Source organism: Vicugna pacos, chromosome 22 (assembly GCF_048564905.1).
Source record: "Vicugna pacos chromosome 22, VicPac4, whole genome shotgun sequence".
In the NCBI taxonomy this organism is placed as follows: Eukaryota; Metazoa; Chordata; class Mammalia; order Artiodactyla; family Camelidae; genus Vicugna; species Vicugna pacos.
The window spans coordinates 26,692,311-26,716,024 of NC_133008.1; the positions used below are offsets into that span (position 1 = coordinate 26,692,311).

Sequence of the window (23,714 nt, forward strand, 5' to 3'; positions counted from 1 at the left end):
AACAACCTGTTAGAAAATTTAATAGTTTAATACCCAACCTATTAGAAAAAGGTTTGGCAGGAAATACTCCAAAGTATTGACAATGGCAGGCATTTCTACCAAGAGGGACCATGGCACCCTCCACCATGCCAAATGTTGCTGTATGTTTAAAATTTTGCCGTTTTATAATCACTATAAATGATCTTGTCATGAGTTAAAAAAAAAAAAAACAGTGACCACATTTTCCTGAGCTGTCCACAGTGGGTTTGATTAGAACTTTTTGCCACAGTGGTGGCGGCTCTGTGTCTCTGCAGCCCAGTACAGTAGCCACCAGCCACAGGCAGCCGCTGAGCATGAATTAATTACAGTTGATTTACATTTAAGTGGAAATTGCCACAGGTGGCTAGTGGCTACAGTCTTGGACAGTGCCAGTGTAGGGCAGAGCGTAAGGGAGTTTACTGTAATAGTCTTGCCACTTTTCTGTAGCGTCGAACACTGTTCAAGTAAGTCAGTTTTTAAAAAGAGATCGATTTTAAAGCTTCAGGATGAGTTCAGTGAGACAAGACCAGATACAGATGCTTTGGTATTATCATAAGGTAGCTTTATTAAATTCCTTTACCTTCTAAAGAACGATTACAAAAAGGAATACTTCATTTAAGTGTAATACTGACTTTATGGACGTACCGTGGTCACAAAGTGAAGTTCAAGGTCATGAGTACACGTGAGAAGAGAGCGGGGTCAGAGGCAGGACCCCTGTGGACTGGCACGCCAAGCGCAATGGGCGTGGGGGACCAGCGAGCACAGGGATAAATACGGACTTCCCGGGGGGGGGGGGCGCAGTTTAAAGAGCTGCGTCTGGGAATTCCAAATAAACACACCCACTGGCTCCAGGGCCAGACACACAGGCACACAATTCTTGTACCACTTCCCAAAGCTGCCCAGAGCTGTGGCCTTCTGTTAATGCTCGCCCCCAGTCAGCTTGGGTTCTGTCCCCCCTCCAGTTTATGCGTACGTGTGTGTGCGCGTGCACAAACACACACACACACACACACACACACACACACACACAAACCGGGATGTCTCCTTTCATCATCCAAGCTCTTTGTCTTAGGTAACATCCCTTCCATCAGAATCAAAGCAAGCAGGACTCTATCAAGCCAGGAAACCTACTTTTCTAGAAGAGAAGCCTGCACTTAGCTTTACTGAATGAACATGTAAGAGCCGAAGGGACTGCTCTGTCCTGCTGGGGTTTGGCTTCAACCCTGATGGCCGAGCTGAGAACTGGACAAGGGAGGGCAGGACACCTAAGAGCTAGGGATCTCACTGTCTGGTCACAAGGCACTTTTTGAGACTCAAAACCTGGTCCCCACCTTCTTTTTGGTCACAAAAGGAAAGAATGAGAAAAAACTGCATTGAGATGCTCAGGACAAAATAGGTCATGCAGGGAACTGCGTGTGCTGGGAGAGCCCCATTTCCAGCAGGCTCCGTTCCAGGCAGCTCTGGAAAGCCTGTAGGTTGTTTGAAAACCAAAAAAAAAAAAACACACAAAAAACAAAAAACCAAATAAACCAAAAAAACCCAGCTGGCCCTTGTTTGGTTTTCGGCAAAGCCCTGTCTCTTTAAGTTTGCACTGGGAGCCCTTGGGGGCAGCCAACTTTTAATGGAGCACACATGGCGTTGCTGGCCCTGCGCCAATGCTTTGCCACAGTCTCATGCCCTGTTTTCTTTCCTTTGAGGAGAGAAATTCTGGAGTCTGGAGAGGACAAGGATGGCCCCGTTACTGGGGTGCCAAGCCCAGGGATGCAGCGGCCACTCTGGGAACTGGATTCATTTCCTGAGTCTCCAGGTCTGAAGGATTTTTCTAGGAAAATGAGTATCTGCCAGGGTCCCCCTGCAGGGAGGGGATGGATTGCTGGGTAATTTCTCCATGGGAACTGCTGGCACATCTCGGCTGCTGGGTCCTGAGCTCCCCCCACCCCCACCCCACCTGAATAGGGGCGACACTGGCTGTGACAACAAGCAGAACGCAGAAGAAACAATGACATTTCCTACCCCGGGTGATAAGGACAGGATCTGCTGTGTGAAGAGACCAGAAGAAAATTCCACTAAGAAAGCCGTCTGGGGTCGGGTGGGAGTGGACAAGACGCTATTATATACCAGACAATTAAATGGAGGGGGAGGTGTGACGAGGGGGCGTTACGCCACTCCAGACGCGATCCGATCCATGTGTAGTAACATTCAGGATTCAAAGGAAAATGTGCAATTCCAGTGACTTTCAAATCTGGCAACAAATAACCTGATTTTTTCCCCTCTCCCCCGACAATGATTTAAAAATACAGTATTTTTCCCCTCTCACCCTCCTCCACGTATATTGCCAGTCAATTGTTCTCAGTGTTCTTCACAAACCCACGCCCCAGCATCAGCCACTGGCACCAATTATATAAGAATTTAGCTCTGGTCTGTGTTGCGGCTGCTTTGAACTGGGGTACTAGGAAAAACCAGCTTGTAGCTGAAGTCTTGTCACTGCTGGGGGCTCCCCCTGGGAAGCAGAAGAAAAACCCACTTGCCTTGAAGACTTGGGCCTTGGTGGGGATGGGTTGGGGGCTGGCCAGGGAGGGGACCAGGAAGGAGGGATGAGGGACGAGGCTCCACTCTGGGGCTGCCTGGCACCCCCTTCCCCGAGGAGAGGCACCTCTGGGGACCACCGCCTCATGGCTACTCTTCTGCAGAGGACGACGCAGGGCTCTCATCATCAGACATCGGGGCAAACTGAAACGAGAAGCAGGATTCCTTTCATTTGGCATCCTTTTGAGGTGCCAACTTTGTTGGCTGGCCCTGCACCTGCAGTGAGTGAAGAGGCCTTGGCCTCCTGGCCTCAAGGAGGCAACGCTGAGGAGGAGATGCTTCAGAGAAACACACATGTGAATGGAGTAGAGGATATTCCCGAAGGAGAAGGAGTGGAAGGTGATGAATGTGGAGAGTGGGTGATGGTGGGGGGTGATGTCTGAGCTGGGGGGCCAGCTAAGGGGCAGGGCAGTTCAGGCAAAGGAAACATCAAGTGCAAAGGCCCTGAGGCAGGGGCAAGGATAAGGCCAGTGTGGCTGGAGCACAGTGAGAAGGCAGAGGGGAAGGAGAGAGTGGACAGGTGAGGGTGGTCAAGCAGGGCTTGGTGGGCTTTGTGGATGACTTTGGCTTTTTCTCCAAGTGGGGTGGTGGGAGCCACAGAGGGCTGTGAGCAGAGGTGGGATGGACCCCGACAAGTGACCTTGGCTGTTCTGGGGAGAACAGATTGGAGGGGCAGTGAGGGTGGGAGCTAGGGAACCAGGGCAGGGGTAGCGGCAGTGGTCCAGGTGGACAGTGATGGAGGAGTGGGGTTTGTCCCTCAGCAGTCCTTGGGAGCAGGACCACACATTGTATAGCAGGACACCACTACCCAGCCCCATCACCCTCATCTCCCAGCTGAGGAAAAGAAGCCCAGAGCTGATCCCCAGGTGATGCCCTGAGCGCCACACCTGAGGCTCAGCTGTCCTCACACCCTGAGGAGTGAAGCCAGAAAGACCTGGAGCCTCAGGAAGAACGTGGAAGCCAGGTGAGAGCCACGTGGCTTACGTCTCAGCAACCTTCTCTCTCCTGGCAGACTGCTGTGGTCGACGTCCACCACACCCCCCTCAAACCCAGCCCCAGACATGCCTCAGGGAGGCTGGGCAAGTGCAAAGGAGCAGCGAGGCTCCTGACCCCAGTTTGGATTCAGACCCCGAGGTCCCTGTCCCTCCTGTCTGTGAGACTTTGGGCCAGGAGTGTAACCATTCTAAGCCTCAGCTTCCCCACCTAAAAAATGGAAATAATAACAGTACTTTATGCAATTGAACTGGGTTATTGTGGGAGGTTCAAGAAATCACACTTGTTGAGAGGCACCTGGTACACAGTCCCTTAGACTGTCTCCTCCATCAGACAAGGGCAGGGCTTTGGAGACTTATGAGGTGTACCCCTGTCTCCCCCATCAGACTGGAAGGGCTTGTCTCCTCCATCAAGCACTCAGGACACAGAAAGTATCAATATTACCCTCCTGTTAAGGTTTCCAAAAAAGTGTTTTGCTAACAGGCATGATTTAAAAAAAAAAAACAAACCCAGACTTCTGTGGTCTAATCAGAGAAATACTGAGTTAGACACAGCTAGGTTAGGTCTCTTTACAGTGAGACCTCTCAAGGCCGTTAATACACTGCATGCTTCGAGTCAAAGCGGAAGTCCTCAGTGTGGTAATGAAGGGCATGCATCTGGAACCAGACAGATCTGGGTTCGAATATTGTGATGTCACCTGGGGCTGCAGTCTCAGTTCTCTGTGCCTTATTTCCTCACGGGGGCAGCGGGAAGGTTCAACAAGCAGCTGACCACACAGTCCTTGACGTAGGCCCCCTACACCATCCGCCCCCTGAGGACCCCCGCCCCCCTCTGCTGCCCGGCAGAGACTGAGACTCACTGAGCACTTGATGTTCATGCGGGAATACAGCATGGAGGCAATTTCACTGTGTCCCGCGTCCAAGGCCACCATCAAAGCTGTGCTCCCATCCTGTAAAGCATCCGTTTTCTATGCTGACGCCCTGCACCGGGCTCCCACCCTCCCCGGGGTGCGCCAGGATGGGGACTCACACGGTCGGTGATGGAGATGTCGCAGCTGGGCACGGCTAGCAGCAGCCCCGTGATCTCCTTGTGGCCGTGCTCGCAGGCGCACATGAGGGCTGTGGAGCCGTCATCGTCTTGCACGTTGACGTCCGCCTCGCAGGAAAGCAAGGCTTTGACCACGTCCACCCGCCCGTGGCTGACTGCCAGCATCAGGGCTGTCTGCCCCGCCTGGGCAGGGCAAGGAACAGGCTTATGGATCATGCACACTGCAGAGCGTGACACCCCTGCTCCAGAACCTTCCACGGTTCCTGAGTACTCTGATGCTAACAGCACCTCCACTTGAGGGCCTCCTTCTGCACCTCAAATAATTCTGCCTACCACTGGGCCTTTGCACTTGCTGGTCCCTCTTCCTCCTGCTGGCTCTTTCTCATCTCTCAGGTCAGCTTAAATGTCTCCTCCTCGGGGAGGCACTCTATGCCTCCCCACCCTTACACCCACCTAAATCACATTCCTAACTCATAGGCACAGATGTATGTAAAAATATGTTGAGCTAAAAATTGTACACTATTCTGTGTGCCAAGTAAACCTCCATAAAAATCAAATCAGAGGGAGGGAAATAGCTCAATGGTAGCATGCATGAGGTCCTAGGTTCAATCCCCAGTACCTCCATCTAAAAACTAAATAAACATAATTACCCACCCCTGACAAAAAAAAAAAGAAAATTTTTAATTAAAAAAATAAAAAAGTAGAAAAGGGTTAATCTTATGTGCATTTCACCTCAATTAAAAAATTTAAACCACCAAAAGAATTTTAAAAAGAAAGAAAACAGTAAAAAAGCAAGTAGCTTCTGTGATGTGTCATCACAGCATGCCCCTTTTGTCACTGCGTGTAGGCTGTTGCAAATCTCTCCCCTCTTCGCTGTCCCCACAGGGTCCTGGCTGCCCTGCTCTTCTGCCTGACACTCGTCCACACCCCAGTCACCTCCATAATCTCCCAGCTTCTGCTCCCTATCACTCAGCCAAAGGGAGATTTCAAACCAGAAGGCAGCCCACCCCACATGTCCTGCTTTTAAACGCCCCCAGTGGCTTCCTGCAGCCCTGAGTCTGAACCCATTCCAAGCCTCCCATGCTTGGGCTCCCGGAGCTCTGGGCTGGCTGGTGAGCTTTGGGAGGGTAGGGACTGTGCCTGCTTGTCCAGTACTGCAGTCCCCAGTGTCCAGTTGCTGTTGAGTAAATTACCGAGCAGGATGTGGGATGGTGTCGGATTAAGAAAGGCTGAGAGGCTGAGGACCCCCATGTCCTCCCACATCCTCCCGTTTCTATCACAGGGTCCTATATCAGAGGCAGCCTGACAGGCAGTTCATTAAGAATGGGGCTCAGGGGCTGGACCGCCAGGTTCAAGTCCCCTCTCTTCTAATTTGACCTAGAGGAAACAAATACTTCTCTGAGCCTCAGTTTCTTCACCTGTTGGGTGGGAACCCTCCCCTTGGGTTTGGGGCACAGCCAGGACTTAATAAGCGGGAAGGCCTCTCCTGGTATGCAGCCCCGAGGGCCCGTACCTGGCTGGCTTTGGCGTTGACGTCTCCGAGCCGGAAGAGCTGCAGGACAGTCTCGAGGTCATCCGGGGTCTTCAGGGTGGCCAGGGCGGTGAGCATGATGGGGCTGTAGCCGGCGCGGTTCTGCTTGTCCACCTGGCAGACGCCTGAGGGGAGGCGCCGGGAGGACATCAGCCCACAGGTCCCCTGATGCTGGCCAGTGTGCCTCAAGGCTGGGGGATGGTCCCCGAGGACCAGGCCACGTCTCTGCCGTCAGACTGGAAGCCTTGCTCACCACCGTAACGAGCGCTGGGCATTGTGTCTCTTCCATCAGGCTAGGCGTGGCCTAATTCCTCCTTTCTCTTGGCCTGAGAACCCCATTCTGCCCCCGGGTCTCCATCTCCATTATGGGAGGGACTCCTAGAGGTGGAGGCTGCATCTGCTCCAGCAGACTGGGGCTCCCAGGACACTGGCACCGACACTTACGGCTGAAAGTAGGAACTGTGTCTCCCTCGTTAATCTGGAAGAGCTCCCAGTCACCTTTCAGACTGGCCCCTGTCTTTTCCTTTAGAGTGTGGGCTCTGCCTCCTTCATCAGACGGACACGGGGGCTGTGTCTTCCCCATCACACCAAGGAAGGGCAACTTTCTTCCTGACTAACTGAGGACCCCAACTTCTCTCCAATCCCCAGACCAGAGGCCACGTCCTTCCCTCAGAGTAGGGTTCCAGAGGTGTCACCTTCATTATACAGGGGTCGTTAGGGGTGGTGGAAGGGCCACTAGTTTTCCATAAGACCATGTCTGCCTTTTCCAATACAATGGGGCCACAGGTAGGGCCTGTACCTCCCTCACCAGACTGGGAGGACAGTGTCTCCCCCATCATAATGTGAGGGTGGCATCTCCTCCGCCAGACTGGGAGGGCGGTGCTCCCTCATCAGATCATCAAACCCGAGGTGTCGGCCAGCCTGCCTGCCAGGGAACCCCTCGTCCCGCCCCGCCGGGCTCACCGCTGTCCAGCAGCTGCCGCACCACGGGGAAGTTGGCGTGGGACACGGAGTAGTGCAGCGCGGTGTTGCCGTTGCTGTCGGCGATGTTGACCACGTAGTCCAGCAGCCGCGCTGACATGGCCCGGAAGGTGACCAGGTGGCGCCGCACCAGCTCCGGGTGGGCGTCGCTGCGGCAGGCCAGGCGCAGCCACTCCTGCAGCACCGTGGTGTAGGCCACTTTCTGGATGCAGGTTGGGGAGGACAAGGGGGCGTGAGGGCCCAGATGAAGCCCCACAAGGGGTGTGTAGACATCCCCATTCTGAACCAGACGAGCCCCCTGGAGCAAAGTATAGTGTCCCCGTCCCAAGACCCTACAGGAAGTGTAGACACTGCCATCCCAGATATGCCTTCAGAGGAAGGGGTGAGCATCTGCAGTCTGGATGTGATCTTCAAAGGCAAGTGCAGACACCCGTGAAGGGAAATAATCCAGCCCCTTCCGTCAAGCCCCTGAAGGAACAAACCAAGGCCAGCTTTGCTGGCAGGCCATCATCCTCGGCCCCTCCTCGCCTCCCTCGCACATCTCTAAGACCCACGACTCAAGCACCCACCCACCCCAAGCTTCCAGCCTGGATCCCCAAGAGGCAGAAGTAGAGAGACACTGTAGACGAAGAGAAGCTGGGGTGGGGGTGGAGGGAAGGAGACCCCCACCCCAGGCCCAGGGCCCCAGCGCACCAGCTCCCGCTCGCTGAGGGCTTTGGGGTTGTCCAGGTACTTCTCCAGGGCCAAGCAGGCTGAGATGAGGTCGGGGCTGAGCTCCATCCTGCCAGGGGCAGATGAATGGGGAGTTTATCTTGGGAGCACCCACCTCAGCCTCCTGAGTGCCCTCAACTCCCCACATCCAGCTGTGGTGCTCAGAGAGGGCCTCAACTCCCTCCACCAGGGCGGCCCTCACCCAGTCCTGCCAGGGCTTACCAGAGTGGTGGAATCTCACACCCCCCTTCTCTGGGGACACACTTTTACACTGTACCCCCAGGGGCCGACATGAAGAACATACCGACCCCAAGACAAAGTGGATGCAAAGGCCAAAATTCCAAGTGGCCAGTGGCAGATGGAAAATCTTTTTCTGAGGGCAGATTTTTCATCATGGGAGAGAAAAAGAAACATAAACAGGAGGGGCAGGTGGGGCAAATGTCCCAAAGAAGGTGGGAGGCTTAAGGACAAACTGCCTGCCCCTTAAATCCTAGCCCCAACAGCCCAAATTGCCCCCATCAGGCCTTTTATCAAAATCTCCACACCTTCAGATGTCTAGGAGAAAAGTACTTGTTCACTAATTCAGACTAAGGTGTGCATGACTGATGGGAGTTTCCCTCAGAGGGTCTGAATGATGGCATTTGAGGTGGAGGTCACCTCTCTGTCCCCCTAAGCCCTGCCTGAATCCCTCCCACACAGAAAACAGACCGGATCTCCTCCTCTGCATTGGATCCTGACGCCCCCTCAGCTGTGGGCATGTGCCGAGGCTCCCGGGACAGCTGGCACTCCTCCTGGCTGGTCTTGGCCTTTGCCACCTCCTTGGGCCTGAGCTGGGGGGCTTCGGCCACACTCGGGATCCTCTCCTCCGGCTCTGGGGCCTCGTTCTCTGTGCTCTCGTTGTCCGAGAAGTTCTCTGCCGTGCTGGAATCCTCAGATGAGGACTCATACCTGGGGGAGACACTGCAGATGGTGGGGGAGGGGCACTTGACCTCTCTGGGCCTCAGTTTCCCCATCTGTTAAATGGGTATAATGCCAGTATCAACCTCACAGGGCTGCAGGGATGCCGCTTACAGCACCTGGCACACAGTAAGTGCTCAATAAATACTGGCTATGTTTGTGATCGTGCTTGGGGGTAGGGAGGGGCACTGCTTTTCCCTTCCATCCTTTGATACCCTTCCTGCTTTGCTCTTTACACAGGTGTTATACTGGTTCAGACCCTCACCCCACTGCATATAGGACCCTCGTGCTTCTTGCTTCCTCTAGACAGAGTCCACGCTTCACATCCCCCAACTGTCCCTGACCATCATTCCCCAGTTCTCCCGCTTCTCACGTCAGTGCTCTGCCCCAGCTCTGAGACTTCATCCAGGCTGTGCCCTCCACCAAGGGACCGCGCCCCCCCACTCTGCACCCTGCAAGCTTCTGCTTGTCCTGTAGACATGTGTCCCCTCCATCAGTGACTTCCCTGGGGCCATCACTGCCTCCTCCAGGGCCCCATGCTGCCTAAGCATCCCCCATTATTGTTCCAACCATGCTGCGCTGAAACTGCCCATTAGTGCCTGAGAGTGCGCTGGACCAGCAGCTCCAGCGGGGAGGCGAGGGGAGTCTGGCAGCTCCTGAGGGGCAGGATGGCTGAGCAGTAACTGCACAGGCGCTGGAGCCAGCCCCCTGGGCCCCACTGGGCCTCAGTTTCCTCATCTGTCTGCTGTGCTTCTGTTAAATGAATGAATCAAAGCAAGGGGCTGAGACCAGTCCTCTTACCTGCCGTTGACCCCCACGAACTGGAGGCTCCTCCGCCGGCCCTCGGGGTCTGCGGGCTCCTCTTTCCGCTTCATGATGGACCGCACGCCTGCCTGGGCCCCACCTGGTGGGGAAGGGTGGTGTGGTGAGGGTCTCCCAAAGCCAGACCCCACCCCTGGGCCTCTGGTGCCTGGCCCTCTCGGCGGCCACCTCCACTTACCTACTCCCCCGGCCTCCTGTGACTCCAACTCCTGAGAGGCTGCTTGCCTGGTGGGCTCCCTGTTGGCGGCATCACAGGCAGGCACCCGGCCTGTGTTCTTCTCGGGCTGTGCCAGGGAGGGCCCCTCAGACTCCGAGCGTGAGGAGGACGACTCTGCAGGAGCCTGTGGGAAACCTGACGGGACACGAAAAGAGGCTCTCACTCTGGGCAACAATAGCAAAATAAGAACAGTAATAATAACTGCCTCCTGGGGTCACAGAACCAGGTGCCCTGAAGGCTCACTCTGACATTTCTTCATCAAGTCTTCCCAGCCCGTGCAGAAGATGGGTTATTACAAATAAGGAAATTGAGGCACAGAGGGTCACCCAGCTAACAAGTGGCAGAATCCAATTCCAACCACACTTTGTTTCCTGCCTCACAGCTGGTCAGGATCAGGGAGGACCATGAGACCCTGTAATCCTGGCTTGTGACCCCCACTCCGACATCATACTGAGCATTGTGTCTGGTCCCGGTAGGTGCTGTGTGACCTCAGGCAAGTCACTTAACCTCTCTGTGCCTCGGACAAATGACATTTCCTACATCACGGAGTCGTTCAGACTAAAGACAGTAATGTCAGGGAAAGAGCTTAGAGCAACAGCTGCACATCAAGAGCACTTGAAGAACAATTTGTTAATTCAGGAGAATTGTAAACTGTATTTTGATAAGATTTAATATTATAATTTTTTTAACAGAAGCAGACTTATGCCATAATCATTTTGTATCTGGCTTCCTTCTTTACTTAGTGAAGCAGGTGTTCTGTTAATAATCATGAAAAAGAAACAATAAGGACTATTAGAAAATGAAAATTAAAACCCCACCCAGGGAGAGTTTCAATTCGGGCCAATGAAAATGAGATGGATGGTGGTAATGGCTGCACAACAATGTGAACGTGCTTAATGCCACCAAACTGGATACTCAAATGTGGTTAAAATGGTAACTTTTATGTTGTGCACACTTTATCAAAATTAGAAAAAGCCCACCCAAGTTGGTCTGAGAACAAATGTGACCTTGTGGGACCCAGCCCCCACCCCTGCCCTCAAGGGTGCTCCCCCAGCTGGGGATCCCAAAAACCCAGTCACCACTTCAAGTGGCTGCCTGGGTCTCGGAACCCTCTCAGGTCCTCCCAGGCCATATGTGGCTTCCTTGTCACCACTTCCCCAGGATGTCCCCTTCCTGCCACCAGCCATGGGCTCTGCAGACCAATTCATTTTAATTCCCTTTAACGGTTAACTTTTTTTTGACAGTAACTACTTCCTCAAGTCCGTGGGCGACGCTTGACTTGAGCTAAGTACAGGGAGTCAACACTCAGCACAAGTAAAGCACATTGAACAGATGACACATTGGCCATAAACACTTCCGACGGCGTCCCAGCCCAGGGCAGGGCCGGGCTGGGCTGATTCCAGAGCCGGAACTCCAACTCCCAAGGGGAACCAAGATCCAACGCCGGCTTTTAATGTGAATCTCCTAATTTTTATTTTTCTAAGCCTTGTCAATAAATTCACGTCAAACAAACAAACTAATTTGTGGCACTGTGTGGCCAAGTGGAAGGTCTCAGGAGGCAGAAGGACCAGTTGACAATCTCAATGTCAGTCTGAACTCAAGCCTCCTGATGTAAATGCCTGGGAGGCTCAAAAAATCAGGTGGAGTGACATGCTGCTCAGTGAAAGGAGCCAGTCACAAAAGGACAAATACTGCATGATCCTACTTATATGAGGTCCCTAGGAGAGTTAAATCCATAGAGACACAAAGTAGACTGGTGGCTGCCAGGGGATGGGGGCCAGAGGTGGGGAGTTGGTGGTGACTGGGGCAAGAGTTTCAGTTTGGGAAGATGGGAAAGTTCTGGAGATGGATGGTGGGGATGGACGTACAACAATGTGAATGTGCTTATTAACACTGAACCGGACACTTAAAAATGCTTAAGAAAGTAAGTTTTATGTTATATGTATATTACCACAATTTTTTAAAAAGTGAAAAAAAAAAAAGTGAAGTCGAGCAGCCTCCTGGCCAGTCCTGCCCGGGGGGAAGCAGGCCCCACCCCCTCAAAAGCTTGGATGGTGCCTTCCAGCTTGAGAAGTTCAAGGTCAGGCACTGCAATACTGAAATAACAATAACAATAATGAAACTGATAATAGTTATTATTGTTATTCCACCGGGAGACAGGGTAAACTGTTATCAAAATTTATATATAAGAACTAAAATCCGGGGTTGGGGGGGAGGGACAGATTAGGAGTTTGGTATTGATAGGTACACATTACTATATATAAAACAGATAAACAACAAGGACCTACTGTATAGCACAGGGAACTATATTTAATTTCTTGTAATGAGCTATAATGGTAAAGAATTTGAAAAAAATATATATATGTGTGTATGCATTTAAAAAAAAGAACTAAAGTCCAACTCAGCAATCCCACTCCAAGGCATATATATCTAGAGAAAACTCCAATTCAAAGATACATGCACCCCAGTATTCATAGCAGCATGATATACTGTAGCCAAGACATGGAAGCAACCTAAATGTCCATCGACAGATGATTGGATAAAGAAATTGTACACACACACACACACACACACACAATGGAATACTACTCAGCCATAAAAATAATTAATGTCATTTGTAGCAAAATGAATGGACCTAGAGATTATCATACTAAGTGAAGTAAGTCAGACAGAGGAAGACTAATATCATATGAGGTCACTTTTATGTGCACTCTAAAAAAATGAGACAAATAAACTTATTTTCAAACCAGAAATAGACTCATGAACATGGAAAACAAACTTACGGTTTCTAAAGGGGAAAGGAGGGTAGGGATAAATTAGAAGCTTGGGATTAATCAAATAAACTATTACATATAAAATAGATAAACAACAAAGTCCTATGGTACAGCACAGGGAACTATATTCAATATCTTATAATAACCTATAACAAAAGACAATATGAAAAAGAATATGTATATATACATATATGTATAACTGAATCACTATGCTGTACACCAGAAACTAATACAACATTGTAAATCAACTATACGTCAATAAAACATTTTCTTATAAAAAAACCTCTGAAGGATTAGTATGAAGGCTCAACTACAAAGCGACAGGAAGACAATGTAGCAGAATATTGGGGGCCTCAAGAAAGGGAAAGACCACTTTAAAAAGTCCCTTAAGCATTTGCAAATGTTAACCACTATATATAAAAAGTTAAAAAACAAATTTCTTCTGTATGGCACAGGGAACTATACTGAATATCTTGTAATAACCTTTAATAAAAAAGAATATGAAAATGAATATATTTATATGCATGACTGGGACACTGTGCTGTACACCAGAAACTGACACACTGTAACTGACTATACTTCAAATAAGAAAAAAAGTCCTCTAAGCACAAACCACATGTAGAAAGTACGAGGCGATCTCACTTAAATGTGGAATCAAAAGAAACCGAACTCAAGATACAGAGAGAACAGATTGGCGGCTGCCAGAGGTGGGGGATGGCTAGGACGGGGGAAGGTGGTCCAAAGGTACAAGCCTCCAGGTATAAGATACAGGAACACTTTCTTTTATTGGGCTACCTTTACTGCATTTTGCAGATATTGCATTTTTTTACAAATTGAAGGTTTGTGGCACCCCTGCATTGAGCAAACCTACCAGCACCATTTTTCCAAGTGTTTGTTCACTCCATGTCTCTGTGTCACGTTTTGGTAATTCTCACAATAATTCAAACATTTTCATTATTATTTTAGTTGTTACAGTGATCTGTAATCAGTGATCTTTGATGTTACTATTGCAAAAAGACTAGGACTTGCTGAAGGCTCAGCTGATGGTTAGCGGTTTTTAGCAATGAACTATTTTTTAATTAAGATGTGTACTTTTTTTAGACATAATTCTACCACACACATAATAGACTACACTACAGTGTAAACACAGCTTTCATATGCACCAAAAAAGTGTGTGACTTGTTTTATACTGCAGGGGTCTGGAACCAAACCCACAATATCTCTGAGGTCTGCTTGCAAATAAGTCCTGGGGATATTAATGTACAGCATGATGACTGTACTGTGTATTTGAAAGCTGCGAAGAGAGTAGATCTTAAAAGTTCTCACCACAGGAAAAAAAACTGTAACTCTGTGAGGTGATAGATGTTAATTAAACTTACTGTGGTAATCATTTTGCAATATACACATATATCAAATTAGTAATTTGTACACCTTAAACTAATATCATGTTATGTCAATTATATCTCACAAGTAGAAAAAAATTAAAATTAAAAAAAGAAAAATATGATGAGTTTAACTATTTCAACATGAAGATTTCTATTTGGTTTAAAAAAAAAAGGACTCCTAGGCAAAATTAATTGACAGAAGGATACAAGCTGTGGGAAGACAGTCATAACGCCAAAAACAGGCAAGGAATTATCTCCTAGAACAGGAGTCAACAAAATTTTTCTGTAAGAGGCCAGATAGAGTAAATATTTTTGGCCAAGTGGACCATAAGTTCCCAAATAGAGAAAAAGCAGCCCTCGACAGTACATATTAAATGAATGGGTGTGGCTGTGTTCTCATAAATTTGAATTTCATATAATTTTGTTCATAATTGCACAATGTTATTCTTCTTTTCACATTGTTCAACCATTTAAAAACATAAAAACCGAGGGTGGGAGTAGGTATAGCTCAGTGGCAGAGTACGTGCTTAGCATAAACGAGGTCCTGGATTCAATCCCCAGTAACTCCATTAAAAATAAAAATAAATAAAAACATAAAAACCATTCTGAGCTCACAGGGTATATAAAAACAGGCAGTGGGCTGGATTTGGCCTGCCTGCTATAGTTTGACAACCCCTATTCTGGAATATGCCAGGTATATCTCAAAATTGCCCAAAGCAAAATGGACAATGACTACAAGTAAGTGATTCACAGAGGATTCTTATTAAACATACATGGTGGTGCCCCATCTCACCAGAAATCAAAGGAATGCTAATTTTCCTTTATTCTGTTTCCCCGGTGGCGTCTCCTTTGAGAGTGGTTACCGCAGCATCCCACTCTGGGGATGCTGTCTGTGTCCCCCCTGACGCCCCAGGTCCCTTCCCCAAAGGAATGCAAATTAAAACAAGAAGACACCACTTGGCACCAGCTTAAGATGGACAAAAATTTAGAAAGACAGGTAAAACTATATGTTAGTAGGGATGTGAGGAAATGGGCACCTCAGACCAAAGCATGGCTGCTGGGAGCGTGGACAGGAAGACCTTTTCCAGAGAAGACCAGACAAAATCTGGAATGAATTGAATTCTCTGTGACCCAGCAATCCCTTGGGAAGGAGCAGACAATGATAGTACCAGCACTGTTCACGGCAGCCAGGAGCTGGAAGTAACCTAGGTGCCCACCAAGGGGGGGATCAGATGAGAAAGAACACATACCTAGGGCGGAAAGCTACACAGTCATTAAAAGAGACAAACCAGATTTATAAACATCAGGGTGGAGAATTCGAAAACAGTGTGTAGGGAAGAAAAAAATAGGAAACAGAATGAGATTTTTTTTTTCCCCTAAACTAAAGCACAATACCATTTTAGGAAATTAAACAGGCACAGGGCATATTTTTTAAGAATACTAAGATATCTATATAGCTTCTGGAAGGTGGGTTGCAAGGAATGATATTACAGTGGGGAGGGCGGGGTGTGATTGAGCAGAGGGTGGTGAACCACAGCCTGTGGGCAGTTTTTATATTTTGAAATGGCTGCAAAAAAATGAAAAGAAGGAATCTCTCTGGGACATGTGAAAACCGTATGAAATAAAAATTTCAGTGTCTGCCCATAGAGTTTTATTGGCACATAACCATGCTCGTTCATTTATATATTGTCTATGTCTGCTTACATGTTACAAAGGCAGAACGGAGGCACCAAATTCATCAAAATGTATATATTAAAAATGTGCAATTTTCTGTATATTAAACATATCGCAGTAAAGCTGGAGGTGGTGGGGAGGGTGGGGAAGAACTGAGTCACTGCAATAGAGATCAGATGCCTTGCAAAGCTGAAAATGTTTGTCAACCTTCAGCAATAAAGATGGAGGACGAAGTTGGAAAAAGAATTAAAGCAAAATAAGACAGGTGCCACATGCAGCCCATTGGGGCTAGCTGCCACCAGCCAAAGAATTAGATTAACTCAGGTTTGGGCTCCTTAAGTACAAAAAGAAAATTTTAAAAATTTAAATCACTTGGCCAACCAGTGCAGGAAGGGAGAGAGTCCATGGGAGATGGTGTGTAAAGCAATTAAGAAGAATTAAGGCGGGGAAGGTATAGTTCAAGTGATAGAGCACACGCTTAGCATGCACAAGGCCCTGGGTTCAAACCCCAGTACCTCCTCTAAAAAAAAATAAGTAAGTAAACCTAATTACCTCCTCCCCTTCACAAAAAGAAAATTAAGGAAAAAAAATTAAGAAGAAATTTCCCTGGCATAATGTTAAATCAAAGAAATCAAAGAGTTTAAATCCTGGCTTTGAGAACTGTGGGCAAATTCCTTTATCTCCCTGTGCCTCAGTTTCCTCATCTGTAAAATGAGGGTTAAAAACACCACCCACCTCATTGGGGCCCTGGAGGTATAAATGAATTAAAATATGAAATGGGCATCAAATGATGCCCTGGCCCATAGTCAGGGCTGCCTAAATGCTTTTAAAAATAAAATAAGGCAGCACAGCAAATTCCATCAGCTTGGTGTCGCCAGAATTGAAAACTACATATTATTTTCCGCATTACAAAAAAAAAATGGAAGGAAAGAAGAAGTGTTGACAGCAGCTGTGTCTGGGCGGTGGTGGGTTGATGGGGGTTTTACTTTGTGTTGTAGATTCTTCCGTATTTTCCAGACCTTCCACAAAGAATATGAATTGCTTTCATAGGAATGTTTCAAACAAGAGCACAGGAAATTTCAGAGCCTTGGAGAGACCCTATGGATGCATGTGCCTGGCTGCTCCTTCCCCCACTAATCCCTGTGGTGCCTTTGAAAGGTGAGGGGTGGCTGAGACTTTATGGGGTCTCCAGGCCTCTGCCTACCTCACCTACCTTTGCCAGCCTAAGAGGAAGGCTGCCTCTTACCATCCCTGCTCTTGGCTGCAGTGAACAAACTCTAGGTGGCAGAGAGGTTGGGCTCCTTGCTGCCTCCTCCCCCAGGGAGCCCTCCCTGACTCATCCTCTGAGCTGATCGACCTAAAAGAACATGTGGCCCAAACACCTGTCAAGCTATCACCCGAATGCTTCTTTCCTTTCACATCTTGGTTCAAAGAGCCAACAGCTAACCCTTGAGCAACCAGCAGTGCCTGGTACCACGTTGAACCAACACCAACTGATGCATTTAAGCTCACACTGATTTGGTGACATTGGGCTATCAGGACCCCCAATCTGCAAGTGCAGCACAGAGAGGTTAAACAGCTCGCTCAAGGGCACAGAGCTAGGGATCATGGAAATGAGGATTTGAACCCAGGCCACCACCCCATGCCCCTGTTTTATTTGCTTCAAACATGTGTCCTCTGAAATGATACTTCTTCACTTGTTTCTTGTGGTCTCCTGTTTATTGAGGAGGCTTTTGTCTGTCTTGTTCACTGCTGTGTCCCCAGTGTCTAGAAGAGTCTGGCCCATAGCAGGCACTCAATAAACATTTGCTGAATGAGAAGGCGCTAAAATGAATTAGCACATGCCAGTTCGGCACAAGCATGGCAGAGATTGAGGCTGGCTGCAGCAAGAGGGAGTTAAGGGAGACATAAGGGAGAACTTTCTGGGGGCAGCAGATTGCATAGTGTGGGGCATCACTACGTCTGTGTGTCCTGGAGGAAGGAGGCCCCATGGCTGCCCTAGAAGCATCTCTGGAATGGAGGTTGCCTCTCAAGAGATCTTGAGGCTGGGCCGGGCGGAGCCCCTGGCTGGGGGCCAGAGTCGCAGGGCTGGATGTTTGGGATAGACGCAGAACCCAGGGGTGGAGTCCAGAGCTGGCCAGGAACAACATGGGGAAACAAGAAAACACAGCTGGGTCCCCGCCCTCCAGCTTGTGCCCACCGGTCCCTCCATGGGGCTCTGACCATCTGACATTCGAGGCTGGGATGCGGATCTGAGCTCCACCTTTGAGCCTGGCTGCAGGTTCAAGCCGGCCTGGGCTTTGATCCCAGCTGTGTGACACAGGGCAAGTGAAGCTTCTCCCTGAGCCTTGGTTTCCCCAGATGCAAATGGAGTTGACCTGAACATCATCAGTAGAAGCAGCAACAAACACTGACTGAGTGCTTACTGAGTGCGCTAATTCACACGGGCTCTAGGGGTGGTGACCGTTATTCTGTCGCTTCACAGATGGGGAAGCTGAGACCTGGAGATGGTGACGCTGCTCATTCAGGTCACACACTAAGAAGTGGAATTTGAACCCAGGTTGCCTGGCTGCACAGCCCACTGTTTGTAGCCCCTCCATGGGGGAAACACTTATCAGAGCACTCAGCACCAGGCTGGTGTTCAATAAAGAACAGCTGTTATTATTATGAATCATTCTGGCAGCTTCTCCCAGGGGCCTCAGGACAGTGGTGGTGGGGCAGCTGCCGTTCTGCACATCCCACATCCCCTTTCCTGGCATGAGGACTCAGTACTTCCTCCAGGGAGCAACCTCTTCCTCCTTGAGGATTTGGGTGGGACTCCTCTATCCCCAGGATCTGGGCCTGGGCAATGAGGGACATAGTCATTAGCTCAGTGATGGCACATGACCCAAGCCAGCCAAGGAGAGCCACCCCTGGGATTTTTACTGGTGCTATCTGGATTGAGGGGCTCCCAGTCCATGTTGCTGCAAGAATAGATGCCCGGAGAGGTGGGGTAATCTTTGCTCGCTTGAGAGAGAAGCCTCCAGGATGCACACAGGAAGAGAAAGAAAGAATTAGAGATTCCTGATGATATTTAAGCACCTGGATCCAGCTACACCTGAAGCTGTCACCAAATTATGTGAATAATGTATTTCCTTTTCATGGTCTGAGATTGGTTCCTGCCACTTACTGAACTGAACAAACAGGGAGGGTTTTTTTCTGCCCAGCAACCAACTGCCATGGGGACCGTCCCACATGGACCTCCTGTTTTCTAGACATTTACAACATGCTAGACATGAGCACACATACTTAACAGACAATCAATCTCTTTGCATGGTCCCTAGAGGCACTGAGTCGGCAGCACAACAATGCCCTTTTTGCAGAAAAAGACTGAGGCTCTGAAAGCTGGAGTTGGTCTGTCTGGTGGAAGCCCAGGGCTGGGCTGGACCCTGGCATTCAGAGGAAGAAAGAGGGACCCTCCACCATCCTCCCTGGCCCGCTATGGCTCACCTGCTACCCCATCACAGCTGCGCTCTGTGATGCTGATCTTCTTCACCAGGTGGACGTTGCCGGTGGATGCAGTGGGCGTTGGGAACATTGTCTCCACCACCTCATGGCTGCGGAATACAGGGGCGCTCTCAGCCCCGCCGGAAGTCGCCAGGGCCCGCAGCCCTGTCCCGTAGGGCTCCAGACTTTGGGCTCGCTGTGCAGGGGCCCCGGCAGCTATGCTGGCTGCCACCTCCACCTCCCGTGGGCCCTCCACCACCCGGACGGTGTCCACACGGACCGGACTGTCCGGTGGTGGCCAGGCCTGGGGCTGGAGGTCGGCCTGCCGGGCCTGAGCTGCCTGCAGCTCCTGGAGCGCTTTCTTGAGCTGGGTCTCCAGCACGGCAACCTTAGCGGCAAGGGCTGCCTCCCCATCGGGCATGCCCAAGTCCCGCTCTCGGACCCACGTGCCCACGCTCCGGGTCTCGAGGGCCACCGGGTCCTCGGGGGTCTCAGGGAGATCCAGGCAGAGCTCGCTGCGGCCCCGGGCCCCTGTGGGGTGGCCTAGGAATTTCTGGCTCTTGAGCTGCACCGTGAGCTGCCGCTTCTCCTCCTGCAGTACCGACAGCTTCACCTGGAGCACGGGGATCAGCTTCACCTGCTCCTCCAGCTGCCGCAGTTTCCGCAGGGCGCCGGCCATCTGCTCCCGCACATGGGCCAGGTGGCCCGCGCTGGGCGGCACCGGCGTGGACAGTCCCGAGCTTCTTGGCGTCGGGGGTGGCAGCCCCACACCCACCAATGAGCTCGTTGAGCCGGCCGCACTGGGGGTCAGGGAGCCCAGGCCGGTGGGTGTGGCCGTCTGGTCCTCGAGGCGGCGACGGGCATCCAGCAGCGTGCGCTCCACGCGAGGGTTGAAGCCGGTGCGGGCCTCCAGGGCGCCGTACTGTGGGTAGAAGCCGCGGCCGCAGTAGGAGTAGGCAGAGTGGCGGCTGTCCCCGCTGGCGTTGGAGCACAGGGACTCGGTGGAGGTCCACCAGGAGCCAGGGCCGCGGGGCAGGGAGCCCAGGCGCGGCCGGCGCTGCACAGCCACCCGCCGTAGCGTGTGGCCCTTCTCGATGTCATCCACGTACTTAAGAAAGTCCAGGTCGAGGCGGTAGCCATAGGGCGTCTCCACGGAGTAGGGCAGGTCGGGCTCCTTGGTGGGGAAGGCGGGCGGGGAGGCTGGGCCAGGGGTCCCTGGGATGGGGAGAGATGCCAGCGCTTCTGAACACTGTGGTCCCCTCCTCCGGGTGAAGGTGGGAGAGTCAAGGTTTATTTGCCCAAAGGATGGGAGCCCACCAGGCACTCAATCACTCAACTGTCTCTGGTCTCAGACCCCCAACCAAGACAAGACCTTGTCTCCACACTCAAACTTCCTTCCCTGGAAGACCCTCTGGTGCAGAGCCAAGCTGTCCCCATTTAAGTCCTCAGGGTAGGGCCGTGTCCTCCCTCAACCGCCTCAAGGAGGGCCCCCTCCCCTCCCCTACGCCTCTCAGGGCAGGGTTGTATCCTTCCTTGGGCCTCCAGGAAAGGACTGTGACCCCCCACCTCCAACCCCAGAGCAGGGCCCTCTTCTCAGCGAGACCCCTGACCTGGGAAGGGGGCTGGCACGTGCAGGACTTGGGCCATCCTCTTGCTGCAGATGTTCCTCGAGAGTCACTTGGGGGACGTGAGTCAGACTGCCTGCAGCACAGGCTGAGGCTTACCTGGGAAAGGGGTGTGATGGAGCCTGGAGTCAGGAGTCTGCGCGGGGAGGGAAGGGGATGTGGCCACCCCCCTCTATCACTGTCTCCCCTGGAACTTCCCCCTTCCCCCGTGCGTGGGACCCTCTCATAGGCACACACCCGGCCTGGCTGTGGAAAGGGGTGGGGGGCCCCCATGGCCTGGAACAAAGAAACCAATCCTCACGGTCCGCCCGCACATCTGTCCAGCCCCTGGACAGGCTCCAGCTGTTCCCACAGCCCCGCCTCCACAAGGCCCACCCCCCCCCAGGGCCAGAGGATGGGGGCCTAAGCCCGACAGGCCCCACCCTTCCTGCACCTCCCCCCCAGCCCAGGCCAAGAGCTGGCTACCGGGACAGATGGGGGCTTAGGTGGGCAGAGGGTTGGGGCACTAATGGGGAGACAGTCTTCCTGCAAGGACTCTGGGAGACAGAGACACAGGGGCACAAAGAGAACTAGAGCTCAGGGCTGGGGACCCCAAAGCAGAGCTGGGTCAGGCCAGGCAGGGGTGGGGGAGTGGTAGGGAAAGTTGAGGGTAGGCAATGAGGAGTAAAGCCTTTCCCCTTTATGGAAACAATTTTCTCTAAAAATAAACAGTTTCGCTGCCGGGCTACACGAGAACTTCCTGCTCCCCCCTCAGGATGCGTCCGGCTGGAGGCTTGGGGGCGCAGCAGGGACAGAAGGCCGGGTGAAGGCCCGGGAAGTCACAGGGGTGGGAGGAGGAAGTCAGAGGGGATGCCTGGAGGCTGCAAAGAAGAGAGACAATCAGGGCCTCTCACTAACCCACCCCCCCATCCCTGGAGGCCTGCCAGGGCACTTTTGTCCCCAACACTCCTCCTGAGTTTGGCCAGTCCTTTCTGTTGTCTGACTTCTAGTCACCCTGCTGTGGAGGTCCTAGCCCAAACCACCACCAGAGAGGACCTTTTCCAGCCTATGGGTGCCAGGGCAGGGCGTACCTGGGAGGATGGGCCAGATGGGGCACCTGCCGGGCATGAAGGCGGGGCTGGGGCTCCAGGGGCAGCCGAGCTTGTCCTGTCTCACGCCCCACTTGCTTTGTGTCTTACTTCGTCTCTCTCCCCGTCTCTGCGTCTCTCCACGTCTGTCTCTCTGCGTCTCTCCACGTCTGTCTCTCTGCGTCTCTCTTCACTTCTCTCTCCCTGTCTCTCCGCGTCTCTGTCCTCACTTCTCCGTCTTTCAATACCTGGAACACAGTCACTGATTGTAGGAAATTTGGTTTTCCACCTGCCTCGAGGCTCACCCCATGCACAACAGAGAGTTGATCAAAAATATTTTCTGGGGACCTGAGAGAGACCAGAGGCAGGGAGCAGGAACGGTCCCCTGCGGGGACCCCTGGAGGTGGAGAGGAGTGGGGTGAATAACAATATTAACTATAATCATCATCCTGGCAACTCATTTGATCAACACAACCCTACCAGGTAGGTAGCTATCACCCAGTTTTACAGAGGAGGTACCTGGGGGCACAGGAATGCACCGTGACTTGCCCAGGGTCACTGAAGCGGGAAGTGGCTGGGTCTGGATTTGAATCCTAAGCCTGATGGATTACCCCACTGCCAGCCAAGCCACCCTCACCTCCTTCTCCACATCCCTCTGCCCATTTCCCAGACAGCCAGACTGAGGTCTGAGAGTCTCCAGTCATCTATCCTCCGTGTGGACTCAACGTGGACAAAGAAGATGGTGGGGGGAAGTGTAGTGGCGGTGGGTGTCTGTGGCTGAGGTTCCTCTCCCTTTATAGGACTCCTGGACTTTGGGGAGGACACGGGAAAGGACAGAGAAATATGGAGAGAAAGGGAGACAGGACATCCCAACAGGGGATAGGTAGGAGGACCTGGGAAGGGGTGCTGCGTTCGGGGCAGGCCTGAATGTCGGGCGGGGTCTTTCTAAAGCCCCTCTCCCAGACCAGCCTGGGCGTCTCTGGGGTCTTCCCTCCCCTCTCCCCGCCCCAAAGACAGGAGCGAGGGGGACCCCCGCCCCGTGCAGGGAGGGGGCGGGGCCTGCGGGGTCCCCTGCTAATGGCAAACAGCTGCCGCTCCCCACACCGGCTCAGCAGCCAGGCCGAGGCCCAGCCTGGCCGGACGCTCGGCCGCCTTCCCGCCGCCTGGGGCCTGGCTCTGGCCCGGCCGCGAAGGAGGGCGAAGGAGGACAGACGAGGGGGGAGGTGGCGAGGCTGAGATAGAAAGGAGGACGGAGACATGGGAGAGGAGCAGAGGGGAGGCAGTGATGGAGCAAAGGGACACGGAGGTACAGATGGGAGATGGGGTTGGGGGAGAGAAGCAGGGACAGGGTCAAAGATGCGAACGGGACAGAGGCACGGGGACCGAAACACTCAAAAGTCCGGAAAGTTTGGGCATAGTTGATGGAGTTGGAGGTAGCAGCTGGTAGAGACCGGCGAGATCCCGCCCCGGGATTGGAGGTGGGGTAGGGTGGGATGGGGACTACGCTCGAACCCCGAACCGGACTCGAACCCCGACCCAGCCCGGGTCCTACTCGCCTCCCGCGCTCCAGCCGCTGCCGTCCCAGAGTCCCGCCGCCCGTGCGTCCTCCGCGCGCCGCCGCCCGGCCAAGCGGCCCTCACTGGTAGCTCCGCCCCCGCCCCGCCCCCTCTGGGCCGACCCGCCCCCTCTAGTCGCCTTTGGCCCCGCCACGGTGGAGGGGGATGGGGAGGAGACACGATTGCACCTGGACGGCAGGTGTGTGTGTCCTCGTGGGGGTGCCCGGCCTCGCCCCCTCCTCCAGCCCCCGGGGCAAGGTCCCCCCATCGCTGTCCTCCCCGGC

The 23,714-nt window shown here is 52.2% G+C and overlaps 1 protein-coding gene across 3 annotated transcripts; it reads right to left on the bottom strand.

Annotated features, from left to right (window-relative positions):
• Positions 1-558: 558 nt before the first annotated feature.
• KANK2 (KN motif and ankyrin repeat domains 2) lies at positions 559-23,557 on the bottom strand. 3 transcript variants are annotated; one of them, XM_072947734.1, is made up of 13 exons: positions 23,431-23,557; positions 21,878-22,122; positions 20,793-20,906; positions 19,186-20,397; positions 9,825-9,998; positions 9,626-9,728; positions 8,576-8,815; positions 7,850-7,937; positions 7,139-7,358; positions 6,158-6,300; positions 4,627-4,827; positions 4,457-4,546; positions 559-2,748 (listed from the first exon to the last, which is right to left on the bottom strand). In XM_072947734.1, exons 3-13 carry the CDS (start codon positions 20,827-20,829, stop codon positions 2,695-2,697), a joined length of 2,562 nt encoding a protein of 853 aa, XP_072803835.1. In that variant the 5' UTR covers positions 20,830-20,906; positions 21,878-22,122; positions 23,431-23,557; the 3' UTR covers positions 559-2,694. The 3 variants fall into 3 exon arrangements, with proteins under 3 accessions (XP_072803835.1, XP_072803838.1, XP_072803837.1); XM_072947737.1 differs by lacking the exon at positions 4,457-4,546; XM_072947736.1 differs by lacking the exon at positions 21,878-22,122 and having other exon boundaries at positions 23,431-23,525.
• Positions 23,558-23,714: the final 157 nt, after the last annotated feature.

Bases quoted from the DNA above. Each gene is read 5' to 3' on its own strand.
- KANK2 (XM_072947734.1), bottom strand. From the start codon at position 20,829: ATGGCCCAAGTCCTGCACGTGCCAGCCCCCTTCCCAG. The intron at 7,938-8,575 runs GTCTGTTTTCTG...TGCCCCTGGCAG, and splicing joins AATGCAGAGGAGGAGATCCG to GATGGAGCTCAGCCCCGACC. The intron at 2,749-4,456 runs GTGAGTCTCAGT...TTCTCGTTTCAG, and splicing joins GCATGAACATCAAGTGCTCA to TTTGCCCCGATGTCTGATGA.